The sequence below is a fragment of the Bos javanicus genome, chromosome 5 (genome assembly GCF_032452875.1).
Source record: "Bos javanicus breed banteng chromosome 5, ARS-OSU_banteng_1.0, whole genome shotgun sequence".
Lineage (NCBI taxonomy): Eukaryota > Metazoa > Chordata > Mammalia > Artiodactyla > Bovidae > Bos > Bos javanicus.
In genome coordinates, this window is record NC_083872.1 from 120,013,817 (window position 1) to 120,039,723 (window position 25,907).

Genomic DNA, 25,907 nt, shown 5'->3' on the forward strand with positions numbered 1-25,907 from the left:
GCCACAAGGACGTGTTAGCGTTTATTGCTCAGGCAGTGCTACATTATATCACACAAACATACGCCGACAGACAGGACCGCTGCTGCTGCTGCTGCTGCTGCTAAGTCGCTTCAGTCGTGTCCGTGTCCGACTCTGCAGCTTTAAACCCCACTTGTGTGAATGTTCCGAGCTCTCTCTGAAGGGAGAAGTGCCTGTGTCCAGCCCCCAGGCGCTCACTCCAGCTATCAGGCTCCCAACTTTCTGGCCCCCTAGAGACATCCGTGTCACCCACGCTATCCCTGTGGCTCTCACCCGGCCTGAGGAACTGGGAAGGGGAGGTGGCCCCCACGGGCTGCATGTGGGTGGGGTCTGCTTGTGTGCAGACAGCCCCTCAGTGCTCCCGTGCTCGTTTGGGGACTTGACCAAGGCCTGTGTCTGCCCGGCCTGCCTGGGACACAAGGCACGGAGATGCGGCCTGTCCATCTTCAGGGCCGTGGACAGTGGTCCATGCGGGGAACACTGAGCTGCCGCAGTGGTCAGGGTGGACTTCCGTGTGGTTGACAAGAGGCTTCAGGACAAGAGCACCCTGACCACCACTGAGCTGGGTCTCTACTGGCTGCACAGGACAGCCCAACATGGACCAGGGCCCTTCCGGAAGAACTGGGTTTAAGTGTAAAAAGAGGTCAGAGACACAGGCCCGTGGGTTTCTCATGGGGACACCGCGGGTTGAGTGGGGGCTGCCCACGTCTGCAGCTCTGAAGGTGCAGCCCCGTGGGCTCTGCGGGCAGGCAGGAAGCAGCTCTGCCCCCTTGGGGGGAAATCGAGGCTTGGCAGGCTGCCCCCCTCGCCTAGAGGATAGGAAGCGCGGAGACGGGTAAGGCCCACGCAGGGCGGGGCACACAGCAGGTGCAAAGCAAAGCAGGGCAGGGAGGGCAAGCACAGTGCAGCGAGCACACCAGCAGCCTGGAGCCCAGGGCTGCCCAGGGGTCAGCACTGGCAGGGTTTGGCTCTGGCCCGGCCCTTCCTCACCAGGGGCCCCGTTCCGCGGCTCCTGTGGTCAGGCCACCTCGGCAGCAGTGAACTGAACCCCCCTCAGTAAGCACAAAGCAGTCAACGTTTGCCTATTTCAAACTTAAACCACAGAAACGAGAAGACTCCACCTTGAACCCGGCCCCGCAGGAAGGCGAGGGGTGGGTGGGGCTGCAGCTCGGAGGCAGTAGCGTCAGGCCACCCTGCCTCGCGGCCCGGGCAGTCACTGGGCCATCTGCACCACAACGGCTCTCCACGCTTTCTCCTTGTCGAACTCCTTCAGGGAGCTTCTGGGCACCTGCAACTGAGACAGGACAGTGTATTTGTCTGGGGCCGCCCAGCTCCGTGCAGGAAGCAGGGGCGGCCCCTCGCCCCTCGCCGGCCCCTCCACTCTCCCAGACGTCCCCCACCTGCGTTCTCTGCAGGGGCTGGGCTGGCACCCACACCTGCCTGAGGCCTCTTCCTGCGCAGCCACATCCTGCACCCGGCAGAGCAGCCTCGGCACACAGTAGGTGCTCAGTAAGTGCTGCGGACGGGCAATGATACTTTCCAGGGCGCAGCGGTAAGTCCCGCCAGCTCTTCCTGGGGGAGGAGACAGATGCCCCCACCACCTCGAGGCTGGACTTGGCCCTGGAGGCCGTGAAGGCAGCTCCAGGGCCGTGACCCCTGGGAGGGAGGGCATCTGAAGCAGCCAGTGGTCACCAGACAGGGCGGACGGCTGCCCAGATCAGCCCTCCTGAGCACCAGAACCGGCAGTTCTGGAACCAGCCGGGAGGACCCACTGGCTTGACACTGCACCTTGACGTCCTGATATGGAACCAGGTGGACCTCACGTGGGTCCGGGGACACAGTCGTCCCTGTGAGAGACTGACCACAGCCACGTGAAAAGGTCAACCAAACGATACCACCCGAGGAGCACCCAGGGGATGAAGATGGGGGGCTGGCGGCGCTGGGCATGTCCAGGAGATGCTGTGCAGAGCACAGGGCAGCCCCCACTCGACTTGTGTGTCCCCATGAGAAACCCACGGGCCTGTGTTTCTGACCTCTTTTTACACTTAAACCCAGTTTTTCTGGAAGGGCCCTGGTCCCTGCTGGGCTGTGCTGCACAGCCAGTAAGCAGGGTGGGCCCAGGTGGCAGCCGGGCAGGAGGCGTGTCTGGTCCACCCAGAGTGGCCTCCCCAGGTGCCCAGAGCATGATGCCACCTGGGGGACAGTGGCCGGGTGTGCCCAGCAAAAGCTGCAGCAGACAGCACTCAGGGAGGAATGTTCATGTGTGGGGACGAGGGGCGGGGCCCAGGTGGAGCGCAGCGGCTGTGAGCCTGGCGGAAGGGCCACTAGGAGTCTCCAGAGCCCCCGCCTTGGGCCCTGGATGCACATCTGCCGGGGACGGGGCGGGCTCCCCTTCCTGGCCGGCTGCTGGAGGGAGAGCCCTGTGATCCCTGAAGATGTTTGCCAAGTTCTCAGCTCATTTACAAGAGTAAAACTGGAAGCATTCACTCCATAGTATCTTTTCAGAAACGGATTTGTGTTTGCCTGGCTGGCTTAAAAAGTGTATAAACGTATTATTGCACCTTTTCAAGATTTTTCTTTGTTTTAAAGAGAAAGTGACCCAACAGGTCCTGAAAGAAGTCAGCCTGGGTGGCATCGCTTTGCCCAGGGTCCCGGGAGGGCAGGCCTCCCCCTCCCCTCCCCTCCAGACGGGCTCAGAGGCCCCTCACCTCCCCGGCCGCCGGGTGCTCTTGCGGGCTGGGCGGTGCGCCCGCGGCGTCCCAGGACGCGCCCGCCTTGAAGCGCACGCACTGGATGATGGTGGCCGTGTTGAGGCCCGCCTGCAGCAGCAGCTCCAGCATCAGCAGCAGCAGCAGCGCGTCATAGGATTGCTGGGGGCAAGAGGTGAGCAGGAGACCGGGGCAGAGGGCGGGCGGGATGGCAGGGCAGAGGGCGGGCGGGGTGGCAGGCCGCACGCCCTGCTCCTCAGCTGCCCCCCACCCACTGCGTGGCCCCTCAGCTGGGAGGCTCCCGGAGCAGAGACCCCGAGGCCTGCGGTGGAGGGTTTCAGCTTCCCGTTCCTCGGGGGCCCTACTGTGTCCCCAGTGGGGGCAGTGATCACTGTCTCAGTGAGCCAGAGCTGAGGAGCTCAGTTGTGGTCTGAGCTCTGTCATCCTGGACTTAACGGAAGACCTGCACAAACATGACCCACAGGCAGCTGGGCCCCCGATGGTGCTGCCCGGCTCGTCTTCCAGGCCCCCCAGCAGGTCCAGAAAGGAGCCGCTGAAACCATCTGTGGCCTCCCGGAGAGTGCCCAGTGAGGCAAAGGCAAGTTCTGCGTGAGACGCCAGTGGAAGCCCAGAGCTGGAGGAAAAACAGGGACGCGGGCTCCACAGAAAGACCGGCAGACCAGCTCCAGCAGAAGCCGGGGGCCTGTACTGACTACTGGGAGATGGCGTCTGCCCGGGGCCACAGGAGTGGGGGGTGGCACGCCTTGGAGAAGGGGCTGCCACCAATACGGAGGGAGCCCTAGGGTCTGTAAAGACATCCACAGACCACTGGCTCCCTCCTCACACTGCAGGGTGACCTTCTAGCCTCAGAAACGCAAAGCAACCAAACATTAAGACAAAGAAAAAATACTCAACATCTCTTGTTAACCTGCACACTTACGAGTGAGTCCAGCTTTTTTAAGAACGCAACACTGTGTTTACTTGAGTCAGGCAGGGCGATTCTAAAATTCACACAGGAACCTGCTGGTAGTCCAGTGGTTAACAGTCTGCCTCCCAATGCAGAGGACGTGGGATTGATCCCTGCATGGGGAGCTAAGATCCCACCTGCCGCAGGGCAACTCAGCCCAAGTGCCACAACCACTGAGTCTGCACTTGAGAGCCCGCATGCCCCAACGAGACAGAGACGCACGGGCTGCAAGGAAGGATCCCACACGCTGTACCGAGACCTGACGCCGTTCAAAATGAATAAATGCTTCTTAAAAATCTAAAAGATAAAGTTCATATAAAAGAACAAACCATGACAGAAGCGAGGAAGCCCTGAAATGCAGGGCAGTCAGCATCAAGCCAGCAAGGTCCTGACGCCCTGGTGCCAACCTCTGGGGTGGGCAGAGTGGCACAGATTGGCTGCGAGAGGACAGTCAGGGCAGAAAGAGACCCAGACAGACAGAAGCTCAGAGTCTCAGACGACTGAGAAAAAGAGGGGCTTTTAAAAGGGGCTGAACCTTTTATTCACGGACAAGCCAGTCGAGTAAAGTCCGACTGGGCCCACTCCTCGCGCCAAGCTCCAGGTTAGACTCCAGCAGAAACACGAGTGTGAGCGTTCCTAATTGTGACTCAAAATCCAGAAGCAACAGAGGAAAACATGGACAGATTTAACTGTGTAAAACACCAACAAAACTTCCACACGAGACAGATCACAGCAAGCAGAATGAACAGCTGCCTAGCTGAGGCCGCTGTTTGCATCTTCCGTGTCTGACAGAGGGCTGGGCTTCCTGTGTTGACAGCGTCAGCAAAGCCCGCAGGAAATGGGCAGGAGACACAGGCGGAGCTGTAGGAGGAAGACAGTGCCTAGGACAGAGGAAAGGGTCTCCGCGACCCGCATTCACACGCGTGCCTCGGCCCCCCGAGGCTCCAGCTCTCAGCCGTGTCACAGGCGCCGGGGGACACGCCTCCCGGGCTGCGGGGGACAGCTCTCATACCGCTGGTGGAGGGAAAACAGGAGCCTCCCAGCGGGTTTGCCAACATCCAACTCAATGCACCTGTCCTCTGGGTGATGAGGAAGCACCGGGATGAATCAAGTTTAAAAAAAGAAAGGCAAGGTGCAGAGGTACGATCAGCGTGGCCTGTTCCTCAGGAAGGAAGGAAACGAAAGACACACACGCTGCCTGTGGGAGCAGTGGGAGGCCGCGGGCGGGAGCGCAGCCCTCTGAGTTTGCCTTCGGGTTGATTTGACTTTTGAACCATGTAAAAGTTTTATACATGCAAAAGTCCTAACAAGAGGGAAAAAAGCATCAAAGCCCCACACTGAATACAAACAGAAACCATCAACCGTGGCTGTGCAGCAGGGCCACCCAGAGAGGGTTCCTTCCCAGAGCGAGCGGGTGCGGAGCCGTCAGCTGGCCCAGCAGGCGCGGCTGGCGGGAACGGCCGTCACCGGAGCACGTGTGTGCGTGGTCAGACAAAGGGGGCAGTAAGATGGGCTCGATAAAGGACAGAAATGGTAGGGACCTAACAGAAGCAGAAGATAGTAAGAAGAGGTGGCAAGAATACACAGAAGAACTGTACAAAAAAGAGCTCCACGACCCAGACAATCACGATGGCGTGATCACTCACCTAGAGCCAGACATCCTGGAATGTGAAGCCAAGTGGGCCTTAGAAAGCATCACTACGAACAAAGTTAGTGGAGGTGATGGAATTCCAGTTGAGCTATTTCAAATCCTGAAAGATGATGCTGTGAAAGTGCTGCACTCAATATGCCAGCAAATTTGGAAAACTCAGCAGTGGCCACAGGACTGGAAAAGGTCAGTTCTCATTCTAATCCCAAAGAAAGGCAATGCCAAACAATGCTCAAACTACTGCACAATTGCACTCATCTCACACGCTAGCAAAGTAATGCTCAAAATTCTCCAAGCCAGGCTTCAGCAATATGTGAACCGTGAACTTCCAGATGTTCAAGCTGGTTTTAGAAAAGGCAGAGGAACCAGAGATCAAATTGCCAACATCAGCTGGATTATGGAAAAAGCAACAGAGTTCCAGAAAAACATCTACTTCTGCTTTATTGACTATGCCAAAGCCTTTGACTGTGTGGATCAAAATAAACTGTGGAAAATTCTGAGAGATGGGAATACCAGACCACCTGACCTGCCTCTTGAGAAACCTGTATGCAGGTCAGGAAACAACAGTTAGAACTGGACATGGAACAACAGACTGGTTCCAAATAGGAAAAGGAGTTCGTCAAGGCTGTATATTGTCACCCTGCTTATTTAACTTATATGCAGAGTACATCATGAGAAACGCTGGGCTGGAAAAAGCACAAGCTGGAATCAAGATTGCCAGGAGAAATATCAATAACCTCAGATATGCAGATGACACCACCCTTATGGCAGACAGTGAAGAGGAACTCAAAAGCCTCTTGATGAAGGTGAAAGAGGAGAGTGAAAAAGTTGGCTTAAAGCTCAACATTCAGAAAACGAAGATCATGGCGTTCGGTCCCATCACTTCATGGGAAATAGGTGGGGAAACAGTGGAAACAGTGTCAGACTTTATTTTTGGGGGCTCCAAAATCACTGCAGATGGTGACTGCAGCCATGAAATTAAAAGACACTTACTCCTTGGAAGGAAAGTTATGACCAACCTAGATAGCATATTCAAAAGCAGAGACATTACTTTGCCAACAAACGTCCGTCTAGTCAAGGCTATTTTTCCAGTGGTCATGTATGGATGTGAGAGTTGGACTGTGAAGAAAGCTGAGCGCCAAAGAATTGATGCTTTTGAACTGTGGTGTTGGAGAAGACTCTTGAAAGTCCCTTGGACTGCAAGGAGATCCAACCAGTCCATTCTGAAGGAGATCAGTCCTGTGTGTTCATTGGAAGGAATGATGCTAAAGCTGAAACTCCAGTGTTTTGGCCACCTCATGCGAAGAGTTGACTCATTGGAAAAGACTGTGATGCTGGGAGGGCTTGGGGGCAGGAGGAGAAGGGGACGGCAGAGGATGAGATGGCTGGATGGCATCACCGACTCGATGGACGTGAGTCTGAGTGAACTCTGGGAGTTGGTGCTGGACAGGGAGGCCTGGCGTGCTGTGATTCATGGGGTCGAAAAGAGTCGGACACGACTGAGCGACTGAACTGAACTGAACTGAACTGAACCACAGTCAATGAATTGAACTGAACCACAGTCAGTGCTATCAGGAAACAAGGTCTCTGTACTAAGAGAAAAATAAGGCAAATATAAAATAGCAAAGGCTGGGGGAACACTAGCATGTAAAATTTTGAATTGGAGGTAGCAGTATACATTCAGGATCTGTAAGTACACACATTTCTCAGCTCTGTCCACTGACCAGGCTTAGGAGTGATGATACCCCCGCAGGAATGGGTACACGGCTCCCCTCCCAGGGCGAGGGCGAGTTGGGGTGGGGGCCAGATCAGGTGAGCCGGGCCATCTCGAGCGTCTGCCAGGAGAGGCTGATGGGCTGGCATCTGGGAGCCCAGAGAACAGGGACGCAGTGCTCTGTGGACAGTGGCCAGCGCACGTCCCCCGGGGGCGGGGGCGGGTTCTTGGTCCCCATCTGGGACCCAGGCAGCGGGCTGCCAGCAGCGCTGACCCACAGGCGCCCGCGCTGGGACTTCTTCCTTCACGGGGTTGCAGCTCCCGGGAAGCCCACCGGCTGCCGCTGCAAATGGACCAGCACGGGGAGCGGCATCTGCCCCAGATCTGAAGACACCAGAGTGCAAGGGTGAGCCTCGCTGCTCTGAGGACCGCTGCCCTCAGAGCGTCTTCTCGGGGCAGTCCGAGGGGATGCTGTGCTATTAGGTGGTACGCCGGCCGCCTCAGCCGCACAGGGACTGGCCTTACTGCTGATGTGCAGAGGATCGAAGGCCAAGGGTGACTTCAAGCATCTGTCACTCCCTTTCAGATGCTTCCAGAAAATGATGCCGTGTGTGCTCTTCCCACCCGTCACCACACACACACACGGACACACACGGACACACATGTAAACCACCAGAGAACCTCAGTGCTGCCTGCGTTAACCTTCCAACTCTTCTGGTATGTTTGAAATTTCTCATAACACTGTCTTACTGCGATCATCCAGGGCATCTGAGACTAACCTTGCCTGATGCCTGAGCCTGTGGGGGGACACTGGACCCCCAAGAATCCCCTTAAAGAGGAGGTTCTTGCTCCCTTCAGCTTACGCAGGAACCAATGGGGTCTCTCATGAGACTGGATGAATGTGACTCTAAAACACAAATGAACGTACAAAGGGCTGAGAAAATGAGACACGCCTGTGAAGGCAGGCGTTCCCGACATGGGCAGCAGCTCAGCGGCACCGCGTCTCTGAGGGTTTAGTTAAAATAAAAGCACGCAGACCTTGAAGGCTGGTGGGTAGTCTTTGAAAACATCCATGATTCTCATGATGCTGAAGGACAGGTACCCAGAGGCTGTGAACAGCAGCGGGGCCGCCAGGCTGCAGACGGCGATCAGCACCTCCACCTGGCGGGAAGCAGAGCGGGCGTGGGGGAGGCCGGCGCCCGCCAGCGTTAATCAGGACTCCGCACGGGTCTGGGCTGCAGGGGTGTCTGCTGAGCCTCTGTACTCAGTGTGCCCCTTCTCAACTGACGCACAATTCACTCTGTTCATAAAACAGCACTTAATGATCTATGGCCTCCTCCCCATGCCCTCCAAACTGTTCCTCTGACTTCCCAAAACAAGCCACGCCGACGCCTCAGGGCATTCAGACTGGATTCCGGAAAGCATCGGCGTTCAACATCCACGCTGGGGCAGAATGCTGCGTCTGCTGAGTCGCAGGAACCTCTCCTGACCCTCACGCCAGACCTGCCGTGGCTGCTTATTTCCACAGACAGGCCACCCGCGAACAGTCGCCCAGCCCTCCTGCAGGCCCTGCAGACGCCCCTCGGTGCTCGCCCCAACCCCGCGCAGGCCAGCAAGTTGCTCAGGAGGTCCCTGGGCCCAGCCGGGTGTCACCTACCAGAGACCTGCTGGGACACTCCGCCGTCACGTGACTGGCAATGGCGCTTGGGAAACACTGAGAGAGGAGGAAGGAGAAGGCTTCAGAGCTGACAGCCCGCGTCTGGCCCCACACATGCCCTCCCGTGCTCATTCAGGCCGTCGAGGCAGCTGGGAAAGCCGGCTGCTTGGGGCTGGAGGGCGGAGGCTCCCTGCGCCCCGCTGCTCAGCGCCACAGAGGCTGGGGGCCCCGCCAGACACCGTGTGCCTGTGTCCTGCTCCCTCCCAACTCAGCGTTGGCCGGGGCCGTGGCAGGGACTCAACCGCTGCGTGCAAGGCAGGGTCTGCGTCCGGCTGCAGTTGCGCCCACTATGTCCAGGTCCAGCTGGGTCTGCTCGCGGCTCAGGGTCCAGGTGAGGACAGAGCTTCATGCTTCTCTCTGCGGGGAGCCCTCGACTGGCCCTCGCCTAGGCCTCGTCCGTGGCGTTTCTGGGCCGTGAGCAGGGCGGGCTGCAGGCGGCTCGGCTGGGCTGTCAGACTCGGGCCCTGGAGACACTGCCACCGCACACCATGCCTCGACCACCGGGGTGCCTCCACCGGCCAGCGTCCCTGCCGCTTTGTTAGTAATAAAGGCCTGTTCTACTCATTTGAAGGAGCCAGGACCCAGGCAGGGGGAAGTTCAGGGGCAGAACTTCCTCGAGGCCACCAACCCCCGGGCCCACCTTCTGGACATCCAGCCACCCCACCAGGCGCCGGTGCCCTCGCCGTCCCTGCCCACATGGCCTGCTGAGCCCAGGTGTGCCCAAGCCCCAGCCAGCTGTCCGCGCAGCCACAGAGGAGAAGGCAGTGCCCGCACGCCCGGTGTGGGAGCACAGGGCGCAGGGGACTATGCGGCTGGGGCGTCACGCGATGTGGGCAGACTCGGGGCTCGGGGGACCCCGGTGACTGCCCCAAGCTGACGGGGATCCCCGCACCCTGGCACAGCACAGCCGCAGGGTGGCCGGGCTGGGGGCCAGGTGCTCCACAGGGTGCTTTCCGGTTTCAGTGGCGGACAGCATTAAATTACGTGAGTCGACTGAGACTTGCTTATAAAAGGATGAGAGTCCCCGTCTACAACAGCGACCAAGCAGCGAGCACTTGCCAAGCTGAGCCTTTACTGTAGCTGCAGCCAGTGTGAAATAATACGTGTGTATTTCACTTCAAAATGTGAGACAATGTGAATGCTGTACATTATAAAATTATATAAAACAACAAGCATTTTCCTGGAAAAACAATACAAAAACATATAAAACAGCTAAGCCAACAGGCTGACTCGTTACTCCTTGGTCCCAAACAGCCAGGGTGCTCCTGGCCCTCCCACCGTGACCCTGCCTGACCGCCCGAAACTGAGCTCAGAGGCTGGCCACCCCCACGGGCAGCACCCGGCCTACTCACAGCCACTAAGACCCAGAAGAACGTGACCGAGAAGTGCGGGCCCGAGACGGTGTCGTCCACGTTCAGAGCAATGACCCCTCCGAGGATGGCGGAGACCCCTGCAACCACCTCGATGACCTGGGGGCAGAGAGTCAGCATCACCTGCCGGGGGAGGGGGGTGGCTCCCCAGGGCCCCAGGCGGCGGGTGGGGAGGCTCCCGTGAGCTCTGGGCCGAGCAGCAGGGCGCCCCCCCATGCGGTGACATGGAGGATAATCTCCAAAGGAATACTGAAAATGCGCATTCCAACCCACATTTGTGGGAAAAGGAAGGAGGAATCTTCCACCAATTCAAAGGAAAGTGGAAAAAGGCACGGAAGATAGGAAAACGACGGAGAGACGCGTAGACACGAAGGTGGCGGAACTGTGCTCTGGGCGACCTGGCTCCGTCCACACGGCCCCTACACGCTGCACAGAGACCACCCAGACGTGAGGACAGAAAGGGCTGGAAGGAGGGGAAGACGCGGTGGCAGACAGTGACGAGAGGCAACTCACGCAGATACGACACCACTGTTCTGGCAGGAGCCGTGACTATGGAGAGTTGCTTGTAATGGTTTAAAAAAAGGCGGGGGGTGGGGGGACAGGCAGAAGGAAGGGATTCTAAAGTCGTGTCTACTAAAAACCAGGCTCCAGAGCTCTATGATGAAAAGCTACAGAATTACAGAGTCAGATCCATAATCTGCACTCAGGTTGGGAGGTTTTTAACAGACCTTTCAGTAATAGAACAAATGGACTAAAAGACTTTGGAAAGGGCTTAAAACACAATTAACATGTGATTTATGGACACGCTGCGAGAGTAACGTGCACTGCCGACCAGCACGGTGCCTGTGGCCGTGCACATGCCCATCCTGCATTTATCGCCTACTCCCCAACCCCCCCACTCCATGAAACAAAGTAGAAGGGAAAAGCCTTTCTTACAGAGTAGGATTTCAGGACCCGAGCAGGAAATGTCACTTCATATAGAACACTGCTGCTCTCAGAGATGGAACCCTGTAAAGAAACAACCCCATTACAGGGGCGGCCACGTCCAGGCCATCGCTCCAGGATGGTCTGAAATGAGACCTTCTGGGCGATGCTCCTGGATCTTTAGGCTTGAAAGCAGAAACTCAAACACGGACTTCCTCTGTGCACATGGAAACGTGTGATTGCTGAAGGCCCAGTTTACAAGGTGATACTTCAGGTGGACGTGGGCTCTGTCGGTGGCACTACTCAGGGCGGGGAAGGTACTTGGGCAGCACCAGGTGAGGGAGGAGATGGTCTGCATCGCTCTGGTTGCCTCCCCGGGGCCATCGACCCCTCGCTCTGCAGCCGGGTCTGTGGCGCAGCCGTGCCACAGGCTGGACCCACCTTCTGCTTGCAAGGCGCCTCGCTGGACCGCGCAGAGATGATCACCGTGGCCGCCATGAAGAGCTCCAGCAGAAGCAGCAGGATCAGATTGAAGTTGATCTGCCCAAGGAAAACATGCACGTTTATAAAACTGGCTTCTCCACTTTATCCAGTAAACACAGACGGTCCCATGAAGGGGCTTAGTGGCCTCTTCGAAGTCTGGACAACATTTCCTGTCCAAAGTCAGATACCAGGCAAGTCTTTTCTTTCTTGGATGTGGATTTTTGTTCTTAAGCCACTGTTGGCTCACAGGCTGGAACTGACCTTGGGCTGTAGTCTGCCAACCCTGACCTCAAGCTTCCTTGGCAGTTGGTCCCTCCTGGGGATTTACCCTAAAGGAATGAAAACCTACATTCACACCAGAGCCTGCCCATGTTTACAGCACTTCTGAGTGTAGCTGCCTCAAGTGGAAAACACCAGGCTGGTGGGGGTCACAGGGCTGACCCACATCCTGACTGCTGGCGGTTACAAGAATCCACGCCTGTGCTTAAATTCACACAATACACAACAACTCAATTTAACTGTGTGATATAAAACCATAACATCTACTACTGTGGGCAAGAATCCCTTAGAAGAAATGGAGTAGCCCTCATAGTCAACAAAAGAGTCCGAAATGCAGTACTTGGATGCAATCTCAAAAACGACAGAACGATCTCTGTTTGTTTCCAAGATAAACCATTCAGTATCACAGTGATCCAAGTCTATGCCCCAATCAGTAATGCTGAAGCAGCTGAAGTTGAACGGTCATATGAAGACCTACAAGACCTTCTAGAACTAACACCCAAAAAAGATGTCCTTTTCATTATAGGGGGCTGGAATGCAAAAGTAGGAAGTCAAGAGATACCTGGAGTAACCCTTGCAGTAAAGTGATGTACTCAATATCCCAGAAAATTTGGAAAACTCAGCAGTGGCCACAGGACTGGAAAAGGTCACTTTTCATTCCAATCCCAAAGAAAGGCAATGCCAAAGAATGCTCAAACTACTGCACAATTGCACTCATCTTACACGCTAGCAAAGTAACGACCAAATCCTCCAAGCCAGGCTTCAACAGTATGTGAACCGTGAACTTCCAGATGTTAAAGCTGGATTGAGAAAAGGCAGGGGAACCAGAGACCAAATTGCCAACATCTGTTGGATCATCGAAAAAGCAAGAGAGTTCCAGAAAAACATCTGTTTCTGCTTTATTGACTATGCCAAAGCCTTTGACTGTGTGGATCACAACAAACTGTGGAACATTCTTCAAGAAATGGGAATACCAGACCACCTTACCTACCTCCTGAGAAATCTGTATGCAGGTCAAGAAGCAACAGTTAGAACTGGACAGGAAACAACAGACTGGTTCCAAATCGGGAAAGGAGTACATCAAGACAGTATATTGTCATCCTGCTTATTTATATATGCAGAGTACATCATGCGAAATGCCGAGCTGGATGAAACACAAGCTGGAATCAAGATTGCTGGGAGAAATATGAATAACCTCAGATATGCTGATGACACCACCCTTATGGCAGAAAGCAAAGAGGAACTGAAGAGCCACTTCATGAAAGTGAAAGAGGAGAGGGAAAAAGTTGGCTTAAAGCTCAACATTCAGAAAACGAAGATCACGGCATCTGGTCCCATCACTTCATGGCAAATAGATGGGGAAACAGTGGAAACAGTGGCTGACTTTATTTTTACGGGCTCCAAAATCACTGCAGATGGTGATTTTAGCCATGAAATTAAAAGACGCTTAGTCCTTGGAAGGAAAGTTATGACCAACATAGGCAGCATATTAAAAAGCAGAGACAAAAAGCAAAAAGAAAACAAACAAACAAAAAGTAACAAAAAAGAAGGAAAACACAAAAAACAAACAAAATAAATAAATAAAAATTTTTTAAAAAGGCAGAGACATTATTTTGCCAACAAAGGTCCGTCTAGTGAAGGCTGTGGTTTTTCCAGTGGTCATATGGATGTAAGAGGTGGACTGTGAAGAAAGCTGAGCGCTGAAGAATTGATGCTTTTGAACTGGGGTGTTGGACAAGACTCTTGAGAGTCCCTTGGACTGCAAAGAGATCCAACCAGTTCTAAAGGATATCAGTCCTGAATATTCATTGGAAGGACTGGTGTTGAAGCTGAAACTCCAATACTTTGGCCACCTGATGTGAAGAGCTGACTCATTTGAAAAGACTCTGATGCTGGGAAAGACTGGGGGCAGGAGGAGAAGGGGACGACAGAGGATGAGATGGTTGGATGGCATCACTGACACAATGGCCATGGGTTTGAGTGAACACTGGGAGTTGGTGATGGACAGGGAGGCCTGGCGTGCTGCGGTCCATGGGGTCGCAAAGAGTCATATACGGCTGAGTGACCGGACTGAACTGAACTGAACTGGGAGTTGGTGATGGACAGGTGATGTGCTGAAGTCCATGGGGTCGCAAAGAGTCATATACGGCTGAGCGACTGGACTGAACTGACAAAACCAAGTAACCAGGAATTCCCTGGAGGTCGGGGATTAGGACTTGGCACTTTCAGTGCCCGGGCCTGAGTTCGGTACTTTTTTTCTTTTTTGCTCTTCTGGGTCTTCCCTGCTGTGTGTGGGCTTTCTCTAGTGGAGTCAAGAGGGGGCGCTCTAGCTGTGGTGCTCAGACTTCTCGTTGCGCCGGCCTCTCGTCGCGGCTCTCGGGCTCTACACACGCAGGCTCAGTCGTTACGGTGCACAGACTGCGCTGCCCCGCGGCAGACACAAAACTGTGATAATGAAAGATGTCCCCTCCCCAGCAGTCATCATGGAGATGACTTTACAGGTGAGTTCGATCAGACTTTCCAGAAGCAGCGACTTCTCAGCGTGTCAAGATGTTGCAAAAAGCAAAAAAGAGGCAAGAGCTTCTGCGTTCATTTTATGAGACAGGAAAACCTTGGTTCTAAAACCAGACAAAGGAACCGTAGGCCCATTTCACTCATGAATGAGTGATGAGCAACCGTAACCACCAGACGGCTGGTCGGCCCGTCACAACACTGAAAATGGTACACTGACGAGGTAAAGCCAGTCTCAGGAAGGAAGTCTCAACACCAGAAAAATTAGTGCATTTAATAAACTGAATGAGGACAGAGCACCTCAGTAAGTTCAAGAGCAAGCACCGCATGTTTGTATTTTTAAAATAAAGAACTTAGAGCAAACCAGGACTTGAAGACAAGGTTTCAACTTGGTGAAAGTCACGTAGAAACACTTAGTGGAGGGACTGCCCTGGTGGGCCAGTGGCTAAGAGGCCGCCTTCCAAGGAAGGGGACGTGGGTTCGATCCCCAGTTGGGGCACTAAACTGCCACGCGCCGTGGGGCAGCCACGCCCACGCCCACGATGACCGAGCCCTCAAGGCCACTAGCGAGCCGGCAGGCAGCACAGCCAAAGGAGAAAAAGAAGAAACTTCATGGCAACTTTAGATCCAGCCATTTAAAACCAGGAAAAAGACAGAAAGGCCCAAGGTGCCAGAAGTCCTGGCCAAAGCTATGAAGACAAAGGAACTGGAGGGGAGCCTGGGCAGGGCGTTTAAACTGCTCTGTGTGGGTGACACAGAGACTACACAGCGCAACCAGCTCAACCAACAGGAAAGCTCGGAGGACACGAGTCCAGCAACGCTTCTGGACACAAAGTCCCCCTAAGAGAATCCATTTCTAAAAATGGCTACAATTTCAACAAAGGCTAAATGAACACATGCCATCAGTTGGTCTGACAGCGTAAGATGCTGTCGCTGGGCAACGGGATAAAGGACACCCGGGAATGCCCTGCACCGCGCATGCAAATCCTTTGTCTCTAACACTCGAAAATGAAGGAAAAAAAGGAATATCAGAAGCCTCTCTGTGCACTAGGAACAACCCATCTAAAAATGTAATTTTAAAGAAAATACCGTTCATACTAGCAACACACCCGTGAATTATGTAGGGACTGTCTAATACAGGAACATTCCAGCTCTTATAAAAGGCAGATGCTGTGAGGGCAGAGACAGCCTGTGCCCCTGGTGGGTGACATCACACAACAAAGCTGTCAATTCTTACAAGGTTACTCTATAAACTTCAACTGATCGCAATAGAATCCCAGCTGTACTTCTTGAGGAACTCAGAACACTTATCCTCTAATATATTTGAAATGAAAGCGGTCGACTTTGAAGAAGGAAGACAACTGAAGTCATGAAGCCACACTGACAAGCCTGGCTTCGCCTCGGCCGCCAAGCAGCTGGTGGGGGTGGGGGTGGGGGTGGGGCTGACACCCGTGGGGCAGCCCGAGCTGCTGACCACAGAGAGACCCAACTCAGGACAAGCCGAGGACGGGAGCAGCCAGCAGACAGAAAGGAAGTCCAGGAGGGCACACGCCTGGGAAGAGGGCTCAGAAGTGGCAGGGATCAGAGGGTGACCTGCGGCAACTGGAAGCCACACCAGAGTCATCAGATGGGACAAGGGAGTGGCTGGAGATGCCAAGTGCAGGGAAGGCTGTGGGACCGGGCAGCCTCCGGCCGTAGGGAGGATGGACCCCGTGGTGTCCTGGGCTTGGCTGTGTCAGGTGGGTTCACGGCTCCCCTGGGCATCCAAGGAGCCCACGGAGATGTGCCACATTGGCCTCGTTTGCTGAGGAGAGAGTTGGAGGCCATGGAGCCGGGCCCTTCTCTAAAGAAGGCAGTGCCCAGAAGGACGCAGAGCAGCATGGGCGGGGAGTGCGGGGACGGAGGCAGCAGAGGCTCTGCTGGAGCCCCGCATGGCTTCCCCCTGGGGAGGGGCAAGTCCAGCTAATGCTCGACAGGGAGAAGGGGAGGGGAGCAGCCTCTCCACCCTGGTGGCCTCAAGGTGGGGCTTTAGAGTTTCCTGTTTCACCGTACGTGACTCTGTTTGGAGACTGGGGGTCCCGACCTCGTGGTCCTGGGGTCCTTCCGTGTGTTCAGGTGTCTGAGCTTCACATCCTCCACGTGGCCTGGCTGGACCTTGGAGGTGCAGGAGCCCGTGGGTCTGGTTAACGGTGGGCTCTGGGGCCCAGACCTCGGTGGGGGGATGCTGCGGCCCAGCCCGGGGGAGGCTACCGGGTAGGAGGAGAATGTGTGTGCGAAGCTTCGCACGACTTCAGTTTCTTCATCCACTCTGTGTGGGGGCACCGTCCTGGGTGATGGAGACTGGATTATTTTCTGGTCTGGGATTTCTGCCACCATCAACAGGGCTGCTAGGAGCACGCTGCGGGGTCACCCGTGTGTGTGTCTTTGAGGTTTGTCCCTCTTCCGAAAGGACCTGAAAATTCCAGGCCTTTGCCAAGAGTCTGCAGCAGCAGTAGGAGTTGCAGGATGTAAGGGAGGCACCCTGGGCCCTTGCCCGACCAGTGCGGGACACGGCTTCTCCTGTGGCTTCAGCGGACCTCCTCTGACGACGGGTGGGCCTCGGCTCAGCTGCCCGTCGGCATGGTGGTTTCCTGCCAGTAAGCTCCTGGTGCAGTCGCCTACAGCCCAGGACGTTCTCCCAAGGCTCCTCACGGTGCCCTGGAGCCAGCTGCTCTGAGAGAACCTGTCCCCTTCCTTACAGCGTGGGCTCCTATGTCTGCGGGACAACTGGCTGGGCCTTGTGGTGGGTGGGTGCCAGGGCCAAAGCCGAGTGGATCACAGCTGTGCGCCAAGCCTGGGACGGCCACACCCCCAACTGCTTGGGCTGGCCGGACGCAGGCGCTCTCCTCTCGTGCCAGGGCAGCTGTGCGGTGGCGGGGAGACCCCCACCTGAACTTCATGGGGGCTCCGCCCCAGCCCTTGGGTACCACCTGGACCTGCTGGGGCCTGCCTGTGGGCGGACTTGCTCTGGGCCCACAGGCTGGCGATCCCTCCACACAGGGTTTCCTTAGTGAAGAAGCATCGCTTATCAGTGAGGCTTTGTGGCTTCTTACAAACAGTCTCCAGACCTTCTGCTGCATTTATGCCTAGGAACCTGATACTGTATTTCATAAGTAATGCCTGCATTTCAGTAACATTTTCAACAATATCTGTTTCTGGCACAAATAATCGTTTTATGTGGATTTTCACATCCAACAACCCTGCTTCGTGCACTTAACGATCAAATGTCAAGAAAGCAGAGAATCGTCTCCTGCAGAACAGGCAGCAGACAGGCTCCTATCAGACCCGAGCGTCTGTCATCTTCCTGCCCAGACGCCTGGCTGGGGCGTCTCTGGCCACCACACCCTTTTCCTGATCTTAACGCATTCACTGTTACACACAGAGTGGTATCTCTAATCAGGTCCTGTTTCCTAGAGATTCTTCTCTGCTTTCTTGTGATTTAAATCACAAGGCTCTTCCATTTTTCTTAGCAGAACATAAAGTAATAATGAGGCTTTAGTCAGCAGCATCACACGTTTAACGAAATACACAATTACGTACTGCTAATGTTTAAGACCCTGTTTAAGACTCATTGGGAAAGACCCTGAGGCGGGGAAAGATTGAAGGCGGGAAGAGAAGGAGACGACAGAGAATGAGATGGCTGGATGGCATCACCGACTCAACGGACATGAGTTTGAGTAAGCTCCGGGAGTTGGTGATGGACAGGGAGGCCTGGCGTGCTGCAGTCCATGGGGTTGCAAAGAGTCGGACACAACTTTGCGACGGAACTGAACTGACCGTTCAAGAACTGTCGTGAAAGAGATACAAAAAATCAGTGAATCCATCCACTGACACCAATGAAAGCATCGAAGACAGTTCTTTTCTTCAGAAGCTTAGGTGGGATTCCCAGACTCAAGACCATGGTACACATCCCTACATAACTGCCCAGCAGACAGCTCGCCAACACTCGCTCCAGGCCAATGGGGCTGAGCAGACTCAGCAGGACCGAGCCTCGGCACCTGTGACCGTGGGAGACTGTATGGCTCTTTGCGGACTCACGTCTACTGCTGACGGGTTCAGGACAAGCTTACAGCCGAACCAGATGAGGCAGCTGGTGGTGACGGCAAACGTGGACACGAACAGTATCTGGAAGTGGGGGATCTGGAAGACAAGACGGGAGGCTTTCCTTCACCTCTGTGACGTTCAACCTCACTCCTGGGCACGGGCCACCCATCCCAAGGACAGGCACTTAGCATCAGCAGCGGTGCTTGTGAGCTCGGCCCGTCTGCCCTCAAGGGGGAAGGAAGAAGGCGGGGCCCCAAGGGCAGCCTGGGCCCGTCCCCCCAGCATGCCCTCCCATTGGGGCCTCCGATGCCGCCCTCAAGCTGTGCAGACGAAAGGCTGGACTCACCGCGCTAACATTTCTCCTCGAGACGGCGAAGCTCACGATGGCTGAGGGGATGCACTGAAAAGACAGAGTGGGTGAGCATCCCGCTGGCCGCTCTGTGTCCTGAAAACCTGCAGGGCCCGAGGTGTGTCCCCTCTGCCCAGGGGTCTCACTCGAAGCTGGAGGGTTCTGGGTCTTTTGAAATAATTCTTCTGGAAACAGCTTTAATTGTTCTGATGACGGAAAGACCCCTGAAGGTGAAGACTGTCCCAGCCAGACGCGCCTGGAGCAGATGGAGTTTCCTATCACCCGAGACCAGGTGCGGCTTGCTAGGACTACCCAGGAGACCCCGAGCCCCTTGGGGTCCTTGTCGGGGGCCCCCACTGCGCCCTCCCAGGAGCCGAGGACAATGAAGAGGGGAGCCTGGGCGGCAGGGAGGGGCTGGGGGCAGCCTGAGCCTCGGCGGTCAGGCCAGTGTCGCTGCAGCCCCGGGACCCAGACCTCGGAGGGAGCAGCGGGGGCAGAGCCTGGCAGGAGGTGGATGGGGGCTGGGCCAGGGGAGGAGCCAGGGGGACGTGACCCGCCCCCACCCCGTCACCCCTGACGATTCTGCTGGGACATCTGTCTAGGTCAGTGTGGCCCTGGAGCCATCTGGGTCAGAGGTCAGAGATCACTGTGACCCCCAACCAGGGCTACTCCAGTGGTGAAGAGCAAGGGCCACCTAGGAGGTTCTAGAGAGAAGGGCAGCAGGTGAGTGCAATTCTTTCAACGGGTTTTCTTTAAGAGAGCAGAGGCTGGGTGCCCTGCGTGGGTACAGGGTAAGGAAATGTCGGTCTCGAGTTTTCAGACACTTGGGAGTGCTGACGGCTAGAGCAGGGAGCAGGTGGGCGAGGCCCCCCCCCCAAGACCCCAGGGAACATGTCCTGTGCTCGAGCTGGCTGGGGTCACTGGTTGTTTCTCTGTGTGGACCAGTAGCTCCCCTGGGCCTCAGCACTCTGAGTCCAGAGCAGGCACAAGCTCTGGGGCGGGCAGGTGCAGCCCCCAAACCACGGAGGGGGTTCCCTGCCGGCTCGTGGGACGGCCCAGAGCAGCACGCAGCCACCTGTGAGAAATCAAAGGGCCGCTTCTCACCCCGGAGTTGGTGGAGGAAGGCAGGCTTGCTTCATTCATCCATTTCAGAAGTGACAGAAGCCAAAGTATACAGAGAGTTTTTTGAATGAGAAGTGAGCAACAGCAATGCGTCAATCTCAGAGTCAAGAACTCGGTGCTGACGGAGGACCGCTACTCACCGAGCCCGCAGCACAGCGTAGGTAGTCCATCTCCAAAGGAAACACGTTCCCCAGGTAGAGAGAGAACCCCGAGGTCACGAGCAGGCAGCCCTGCAGGACGGCATGAGCGCAGGCAGCGGCAGCTGGCCGGGGGCTCAGCTGCTGCACAGCAGCCCTCTGTCCACATCGTAACTGCCCAACAGCAACACCCACGCCTGGATCCCACTGGGCCTGACTGCCTCCTGAAGGACAACAGCTGCCCACCCTCCGCAGGCTCAGGCCGTGGGCCTCAACGCTCACTAGGGGGATGGGAGACTCTGTCAAAACTGAAAGCAAGAAGCTGTGGTGCCGCTTCCCAGACAATGCCTTCACCTCAATGTGTGCACTGGGCCTGGGGCCAGAGCCCCGCGCACAACCCCATCTTGCTCAAGGAGGCGGAGGTGGAAATTCACCCCACAGGGAAGGCTGTGGGATGGAGGTCTCGGGCAGAGGTCTCTCAGACCCGGGGTCTGGGTGGGGGGCCTCGTGCACTGTGGAGTGGGAGCACGGGGCCTGAGGGTGTGGGGACAGAGGGGACCTCGGTGCACCCCCAAGGGAGGAGCAGACAGCAGGCCCACGCGCTGCGGCTGAGGGCACAGAGCCCCGGCCCCTGCAAACGGGAGGAGGCTGACCAGCTGCCAGTGTCCACACGGGGGCGGGGAAAGGAGACTCCTCTGGGACACACGTAGCGGGGGGTTCCAGTCTCAGTGGGGCAGGGTCACAGTGTAGGGGGAGGGCAGGCAGGACCACTGGGGTGCTACAGGGCCGGACTGTAGGGCCTGGGCCCAGGGAGGGGAAGGGCCCAGCTTGGATCCTGGGTCTTGGCCTGGGCACACGGAGCCCCAAGGTCCTGCCCACAGAGAGCTAGGGCCAGCAGCCAGCCCAGGTGGCCGTGCTCACTCAGGGCAAAATGGCTCTTTCCGTCATCCAAGTGCCTACGCAAGCCGTCAGAAAAGAGGTGTCCCAGGGCCCCAGGCAAGGTCTGCTGGGCCTGCCCCCAGCTCCCTGCTGGCCCTGCCCTTCCGGCCCCTCGGTCTTCACTATCCCATGGCCCTGGCCTCCTGCCTCAGGACCCCATTCTGCTTTTCACCCTGCCAGAGGCCCGTCCTAAGAGCGGAGCCCCTCCTCCCCATCTCTGCAGAGCCCCCAGGAGGTGACGGTCGTGCAGGCCACCCTAGCCCAACAGGTGACCTGGCCGATGGGCAGCATGGGCCCCAGACTGTCCCAACCCAGCCGGGACACAAGGCAGCCACCAGGGAAAGAATCCAAAGCACACAAGCAAGCGAGCACGTCACATCCGTGAGGCTCTCAGACGCAGCAGCGACCTGGGCCCTGGGAGCCTCACGCAGGCAGGGGACCCTTGGTGGGGAGCACTCACCCCCATCAGCACGGAGAAGACCCATGTCTTGCGGCTGAAGCACGGGGGCAGCCTCGACGACAGCTGAAGGTCGCCGGGCTTGGTGTCCAGGGCGTAGCCAGCGGCGTCTGGCCTCCCCCGCTCCAGCGGGGGCATCCGGTCGTACGCCAGGCCCTCCCGGCACTGCTCCTCACGGGCCATGAGCGGCCGGGGCCAAGGCTGGTGTGAGCAGCCGCAGCACAGCACTCACCACGCAGCCCCGTCCTTATTTGCGATAAGGTTACAGATTACACTCTGATCACTCTGTAAAACCTCCCAAAGAAGTGATTTTTAGTAAATACTTGTTTTGGGCTTCCCTGACAGCTCACTGGTAAAGAGTCCACATGCCAGTGCAGGAGGCACGGGTCTAACCCCTGCTCCGGAAAGACCTCACATGCCAAGGGGCAGTTATGCCCATGCGCCACACCCATGGAGCCTGTGCGCCCCAACAAGGGCAGTCACTACAACGAGAAGCCCATACACCGCAGCTACAGAGTAGACCCCACGGCCACAACTAGAAAAAAGCCTGTGCAGCAACAAAGACCCAGCACAGCCAAGAATAAATTTTTTAAAAAGTATTTTAAAACTTTTTAAATATTTGCTTTCCAGTTGTTTTCAATAAAAGAAACATCATATGTATGGAAGTACTGTGAATTTGAAGAAAACAAGCACTTAATTTCGCAAGTGAATAGAATCACTCTCCCAGTAAAACCACCCTGACCAGTCCAGATTCATGGAGGGACTTAGGCGCCTTGCTGAACTGGGGCTCCCCGGCCAACATCTCACTGTCCACTGGCAGCTGCATCCACGAATCCCCTGATGTGCCGGTTACCCTGGGTCTAGGGTGGTGACCAGACAAGAGATCACAGACGTACCCAACCCGAGGGGCTCCCAGCTGTCCACGCACTTACCTCCGTGGTGATTCTGGCGGTGGGAGCACCGGTCTCTGGGTGACAGGCTCCTGTTACTGAGTCACTGTGCCTTGGCGTCCAGTGAGAACTATTCACAGACGGAACAAAAGCCCGGCAGAACTGCACTTAAGCCAGGGAAGCAGGACTGCTTCCTGAATTTCAATGAGGGCATGAAGCGAGGGATCCTGGAAGGTTCTCGGTGGTTGTGTAACTGCTGGCCCAGAGTTCCACTCTGTCCTGTGCCAACCCGCCAGGAGCAGGGGGGCCTCTTCTGGTTCACTTGTGGCAGACAGGTTGTGGGCACCAGAGTGGGCCTCTCGGGAGAAAGAGCATGCCCGAGTGCAGAACTGTACCAAGCTCAGGATCCTAGAAGGCTGGACAGCAGAGTGCTTGACTCTTTTATAAACAAGCACGGTTTTATCCAATGTCTTACTCTCCGTCCTTTCTAGAAACCCTTTCTCATCCCTGCCATCACAAGAGGAAGACTCTTCACAAGGTCACACACAATGCTATTTGTGCTCCACGTGGCTGGCCTGGCCCTTAAACTGTTTGAGATTCTGATCCAAGGGTTCCTGTGAGCCATGCGGGTCCTGCTGTGCCCTTTACTTCTGCTCACCATGGAGAGAGAAAGGACGGGCATGCATTTTGCCCAAACTCTGGTTGTTACTATTCAGTCACTCAGTCATGTCTGACTCTTTGCAACCCCAAGGACTGCAGCACGCCAGGCTTCCCTGTCCTTCACTATCTCAAGGAGTTTGCTCAAATTCATGTCCATTGAGTTGGTGATGCCATCCAACCATCTCATCCTCTGTGGCCCCCTTCTCCTCCTGCCCTCAATCTTTCCCAGCATCAGGGTCATCAACCTGGTCAGAAGCTGCAAAGTATCAACACTCCTCACTGTCCTTCGGCCTTCCCTATTTGCCATTGCTTGTGAACTTCACACACGGTCAGTGCACTCCAGAACAAAAACCACAGTCACAGAAAACTAACCCAAATGATCACATGGACCACAGCCTCGTGTAACTCAATGAAGCCATGAGCCGTGCTGTGCAGGACCACCCAAGACGGACCAGGTCATGGTGGAGAGTTCTGACAAAACCCGGTCCACTAGAGGACGGAACAGCAAACCACATCAGTGCTTGTGCCTTGAGAACCCACGAAGAGCACGAAAAGACAAAAAGTTACGACGTCTGAAGTTGAGCCCCCAGGTCAGTCGGTACGCAGAGACTCCAGTGACCCACAATCACAACATCAGTCTCTTGTATTCTCAGGAGCCAAAGCATTCCACAGAGCTGGCCCCTCAGACCACAAGCCCACATCATGCCCAAGCAAAGGCTTCAGTTTCCCATCATGGGATGCTCAGTGTCTTAGTTTTTCAACCAATCAAAAAGTATTAGAGTTAATTTTCACAAACTGTGAGGTCAAGAAGGGATTTTAAACATTGAAAACCTCCCAAACCTCTTTAGTGACTGCCTTCTAAAGCAGTAAGTGCAATTAGCAGGGAGACTGTCAACCACTGGAACTCTTCGCTTCCCTCCTTGCTTGAAGAAGAGTATTATGCAGGTTTCATCATGTCTGTGCATTTCCAAAGTTGTGGAAACACAAATAAGCAGTCTGGAATTAGAGATGGTGGGACAAACACCCCCCAAGCGTCCTGGGAAGAACTTCCCCATCTCCAGCAGCAACACCAGTCTCTAGAACAGCTCCATCCTCGCACGAACTCTGTCCCTAAAGTGCTCTCTCCCACTCTGTGCTGCCGAGGCCCTGCTCATGGTTCAACATTCACCCCGCCATCCAGCGCACACTTGCAGGATGGGCAGGACAGGCCACAGCCCTTCCTGTGTGGAGTCCACAGCCTAATGCGGGACAGGCACACAGTGGGTAAAGGGGTGTGTTCTATGGGGACGCAATTGACTTCCTCTGTGATGGCAAATAAGTCCAGGGAGGGTGTGGGGGGCTACTCGGGAGAGTTAGGGTAGGCCTCACTGTGGGGGGGGGTGGGCAAGGAGGGCAGGGGAGCAGAGGCACCCCAGGTGCAGAGGCACTGAGGTGGCAAGGCCGGAGGGCGGTGGGCACAGGGACCCTGTGGGACAAGGTGCAGGTAAGGTGCCCAGGCATGAGGCACCTGAGGACGTGGAGACAGCCGTGGCTCGGACTCTGAGATGCACTTGCTGGGCAGAAGAGTGAACGTCCACCCGGGTGGAGCACAGGCCATGGGACAGCAGGTGAGAGCAGGTGCTGGTGGGACAGAGGGGGAGCTGTGGGCGTGGTGAGAAGCCACCAGATTCTTGATAGACTGAAAAGTCAAGCGGACCTGCCGTCTGAATGATGCGAGATGAGGGGAGCAGGAGTTCGGGGGACTGGAAGGTTCCTGGCCTGAGAGGTGCAGCTGCCTCACCTGAGACAGAAAACAGAGATCAGGAGTTTTGTTCACCAAACAACTCAGCCACAAGCCCATGTTCTGCGACAAGAGAAGCCATCGCAATGAGAAGCCTGCTTGCCGCAACTAGAGAAAGCCAAAGCAAATCAACAAAGACCCAGCTCAGTCAAAAATACACAAAAACTTTGTAAAAAATTGTATATGCAACTAATTGGCACTTCAAGTAATATATGGTCTTAAATGCTTATGTTAAAAATGAAGAAAGTTCCATTCCAAAATTCAATATCTAATTTTCCAACTTAAAAAGTTAGAAAAGCACAAATCAAACTAGAAGAAGGGGGAGGAAAGGGGAAGAGGAGTGGAAGGGGGACAAGGAGGAGGAAGAGATGGCAGGAAATAATGAATAGAAAAAAGTCAGTGAAACCAAAAGGTATTTTTTGAAAAGATAAATAAAATTGATAAACATGTAGCTAGACCGATGAAGACAAACAAGAGGATAGACATTAACTGCCAAAGTCAGGAATGAAGGATGGTTCATTACAGTGGATCACAGAGACAGTAAAAGGATAGTAAGGAAATACCGTGAACAAATTGTGCCAGCAATTTGACACATTGGCTAAAGCGGACAAATCCCTTAAAATTACCAAAGTTCATGCAACATTGCTGAATATTGGTAACAGCCCTTTAACCAATACAAAAGTTGAATTCGTTAAAACAGATATACAATATGTGTTTGATAGGCCACGAGGCAGGCTGTTTCAGTTAGCACAGAGTTCAAGCCAAATTAGGTATAAGCCCGGAGGACTGCCGCACATCTCAATAAATGAAAAATTCCTCATCACTCAGGCACAAAATTACCAAGCTGGATCAACACACAAAACAGATAATACACCATGATCAAGTTGAGTTTCCTAGGAAAGCAGGGTGGTTTAACATTTGAAAATTCAATGTAATTCATTCTCATTAACACGCTAAAATAGAAAAACAAGACGTCATTTCACTAGATACAGGAAAAGCATTTGAGAAAACTTCACACCCAAGCACCGTAAGAACTCTCAGAAAAGTGGGCAGAGGGGATTTCTCCAACTTGGTATAGTACATTTGCCAAAGCTACGACTAACAGCACCGAGCAGCCACACGTTCAGCCGGCTCGCGCCCAGGAGGCAAGC

At 55.2% G+C, this 25,907-nt stretch overlaps 1 protein-coding gene across 1 annotated transcript; it reads right to left on the bottom strand.

The window, feature by feature from the left end:
- Positions 1-2: 2 nt before the first annotated feature.
- Positions 3-25,897, bottom strand: MLC1 (modulator of VRAC current 1). The gene is made up of 12 exons (XM_061418946.1): positions 22,359-25,897; positions 21,430-21,672; positions 20,034-20,123; positions 18,769-18,822; positions 18,417-18,518; positions 11,508-11,606; positions 11,079-11,150; positions 10,125-10,241; positions 8,713-8,769; positions 8,094-8,216; positions 2,727-2,888; positions 3-1,312 (listed from the first exon to the last, which is right to left on the bottom strand). The coding sequence occupies exons 2-12, from the start codon at positions 21,607-21,609 to the stop codon at positions 1,232-1,234; spliced, it is 1,137 nt and encodes a 378-aa protein (XP_061274930.1). The 5' UTR covers positions 21,610-21,672; positions 22,359-25,897; the 3' UTR covers positions 3-1,231.
- Positions 25,898-25,907: the final 10 nt, after the last annotated feature.

What these genes read in the sequence shown, in the direction of transcription:
- MLC1 (XM_061418946.1), bottom strand. Translation starts at nt 21,609, where the DNA reads ATGGCCCGTGAGGAGCAGTGCCGGGAGGGCCTGGCGTACGACCGGATG. An exon ending in CGAGGAGAAATGTTAGCGCG is followed by an intron (nt 18,519 to 18,768) that starts GTGAGTCCAGCC and finishes CTTGTCTTCCAG; the next exon opens with ATCCCCCACTTCCAGATACT. An exon ending in ACTACCCACCAGCCTTCAAG is followed by an intron (nt 2,889 to 8,093) that starts GTCTGCGTGCTT and finishes TCTTGCCCCCAG; the next exon opens with CAATCCTATGACGCGCTGCT.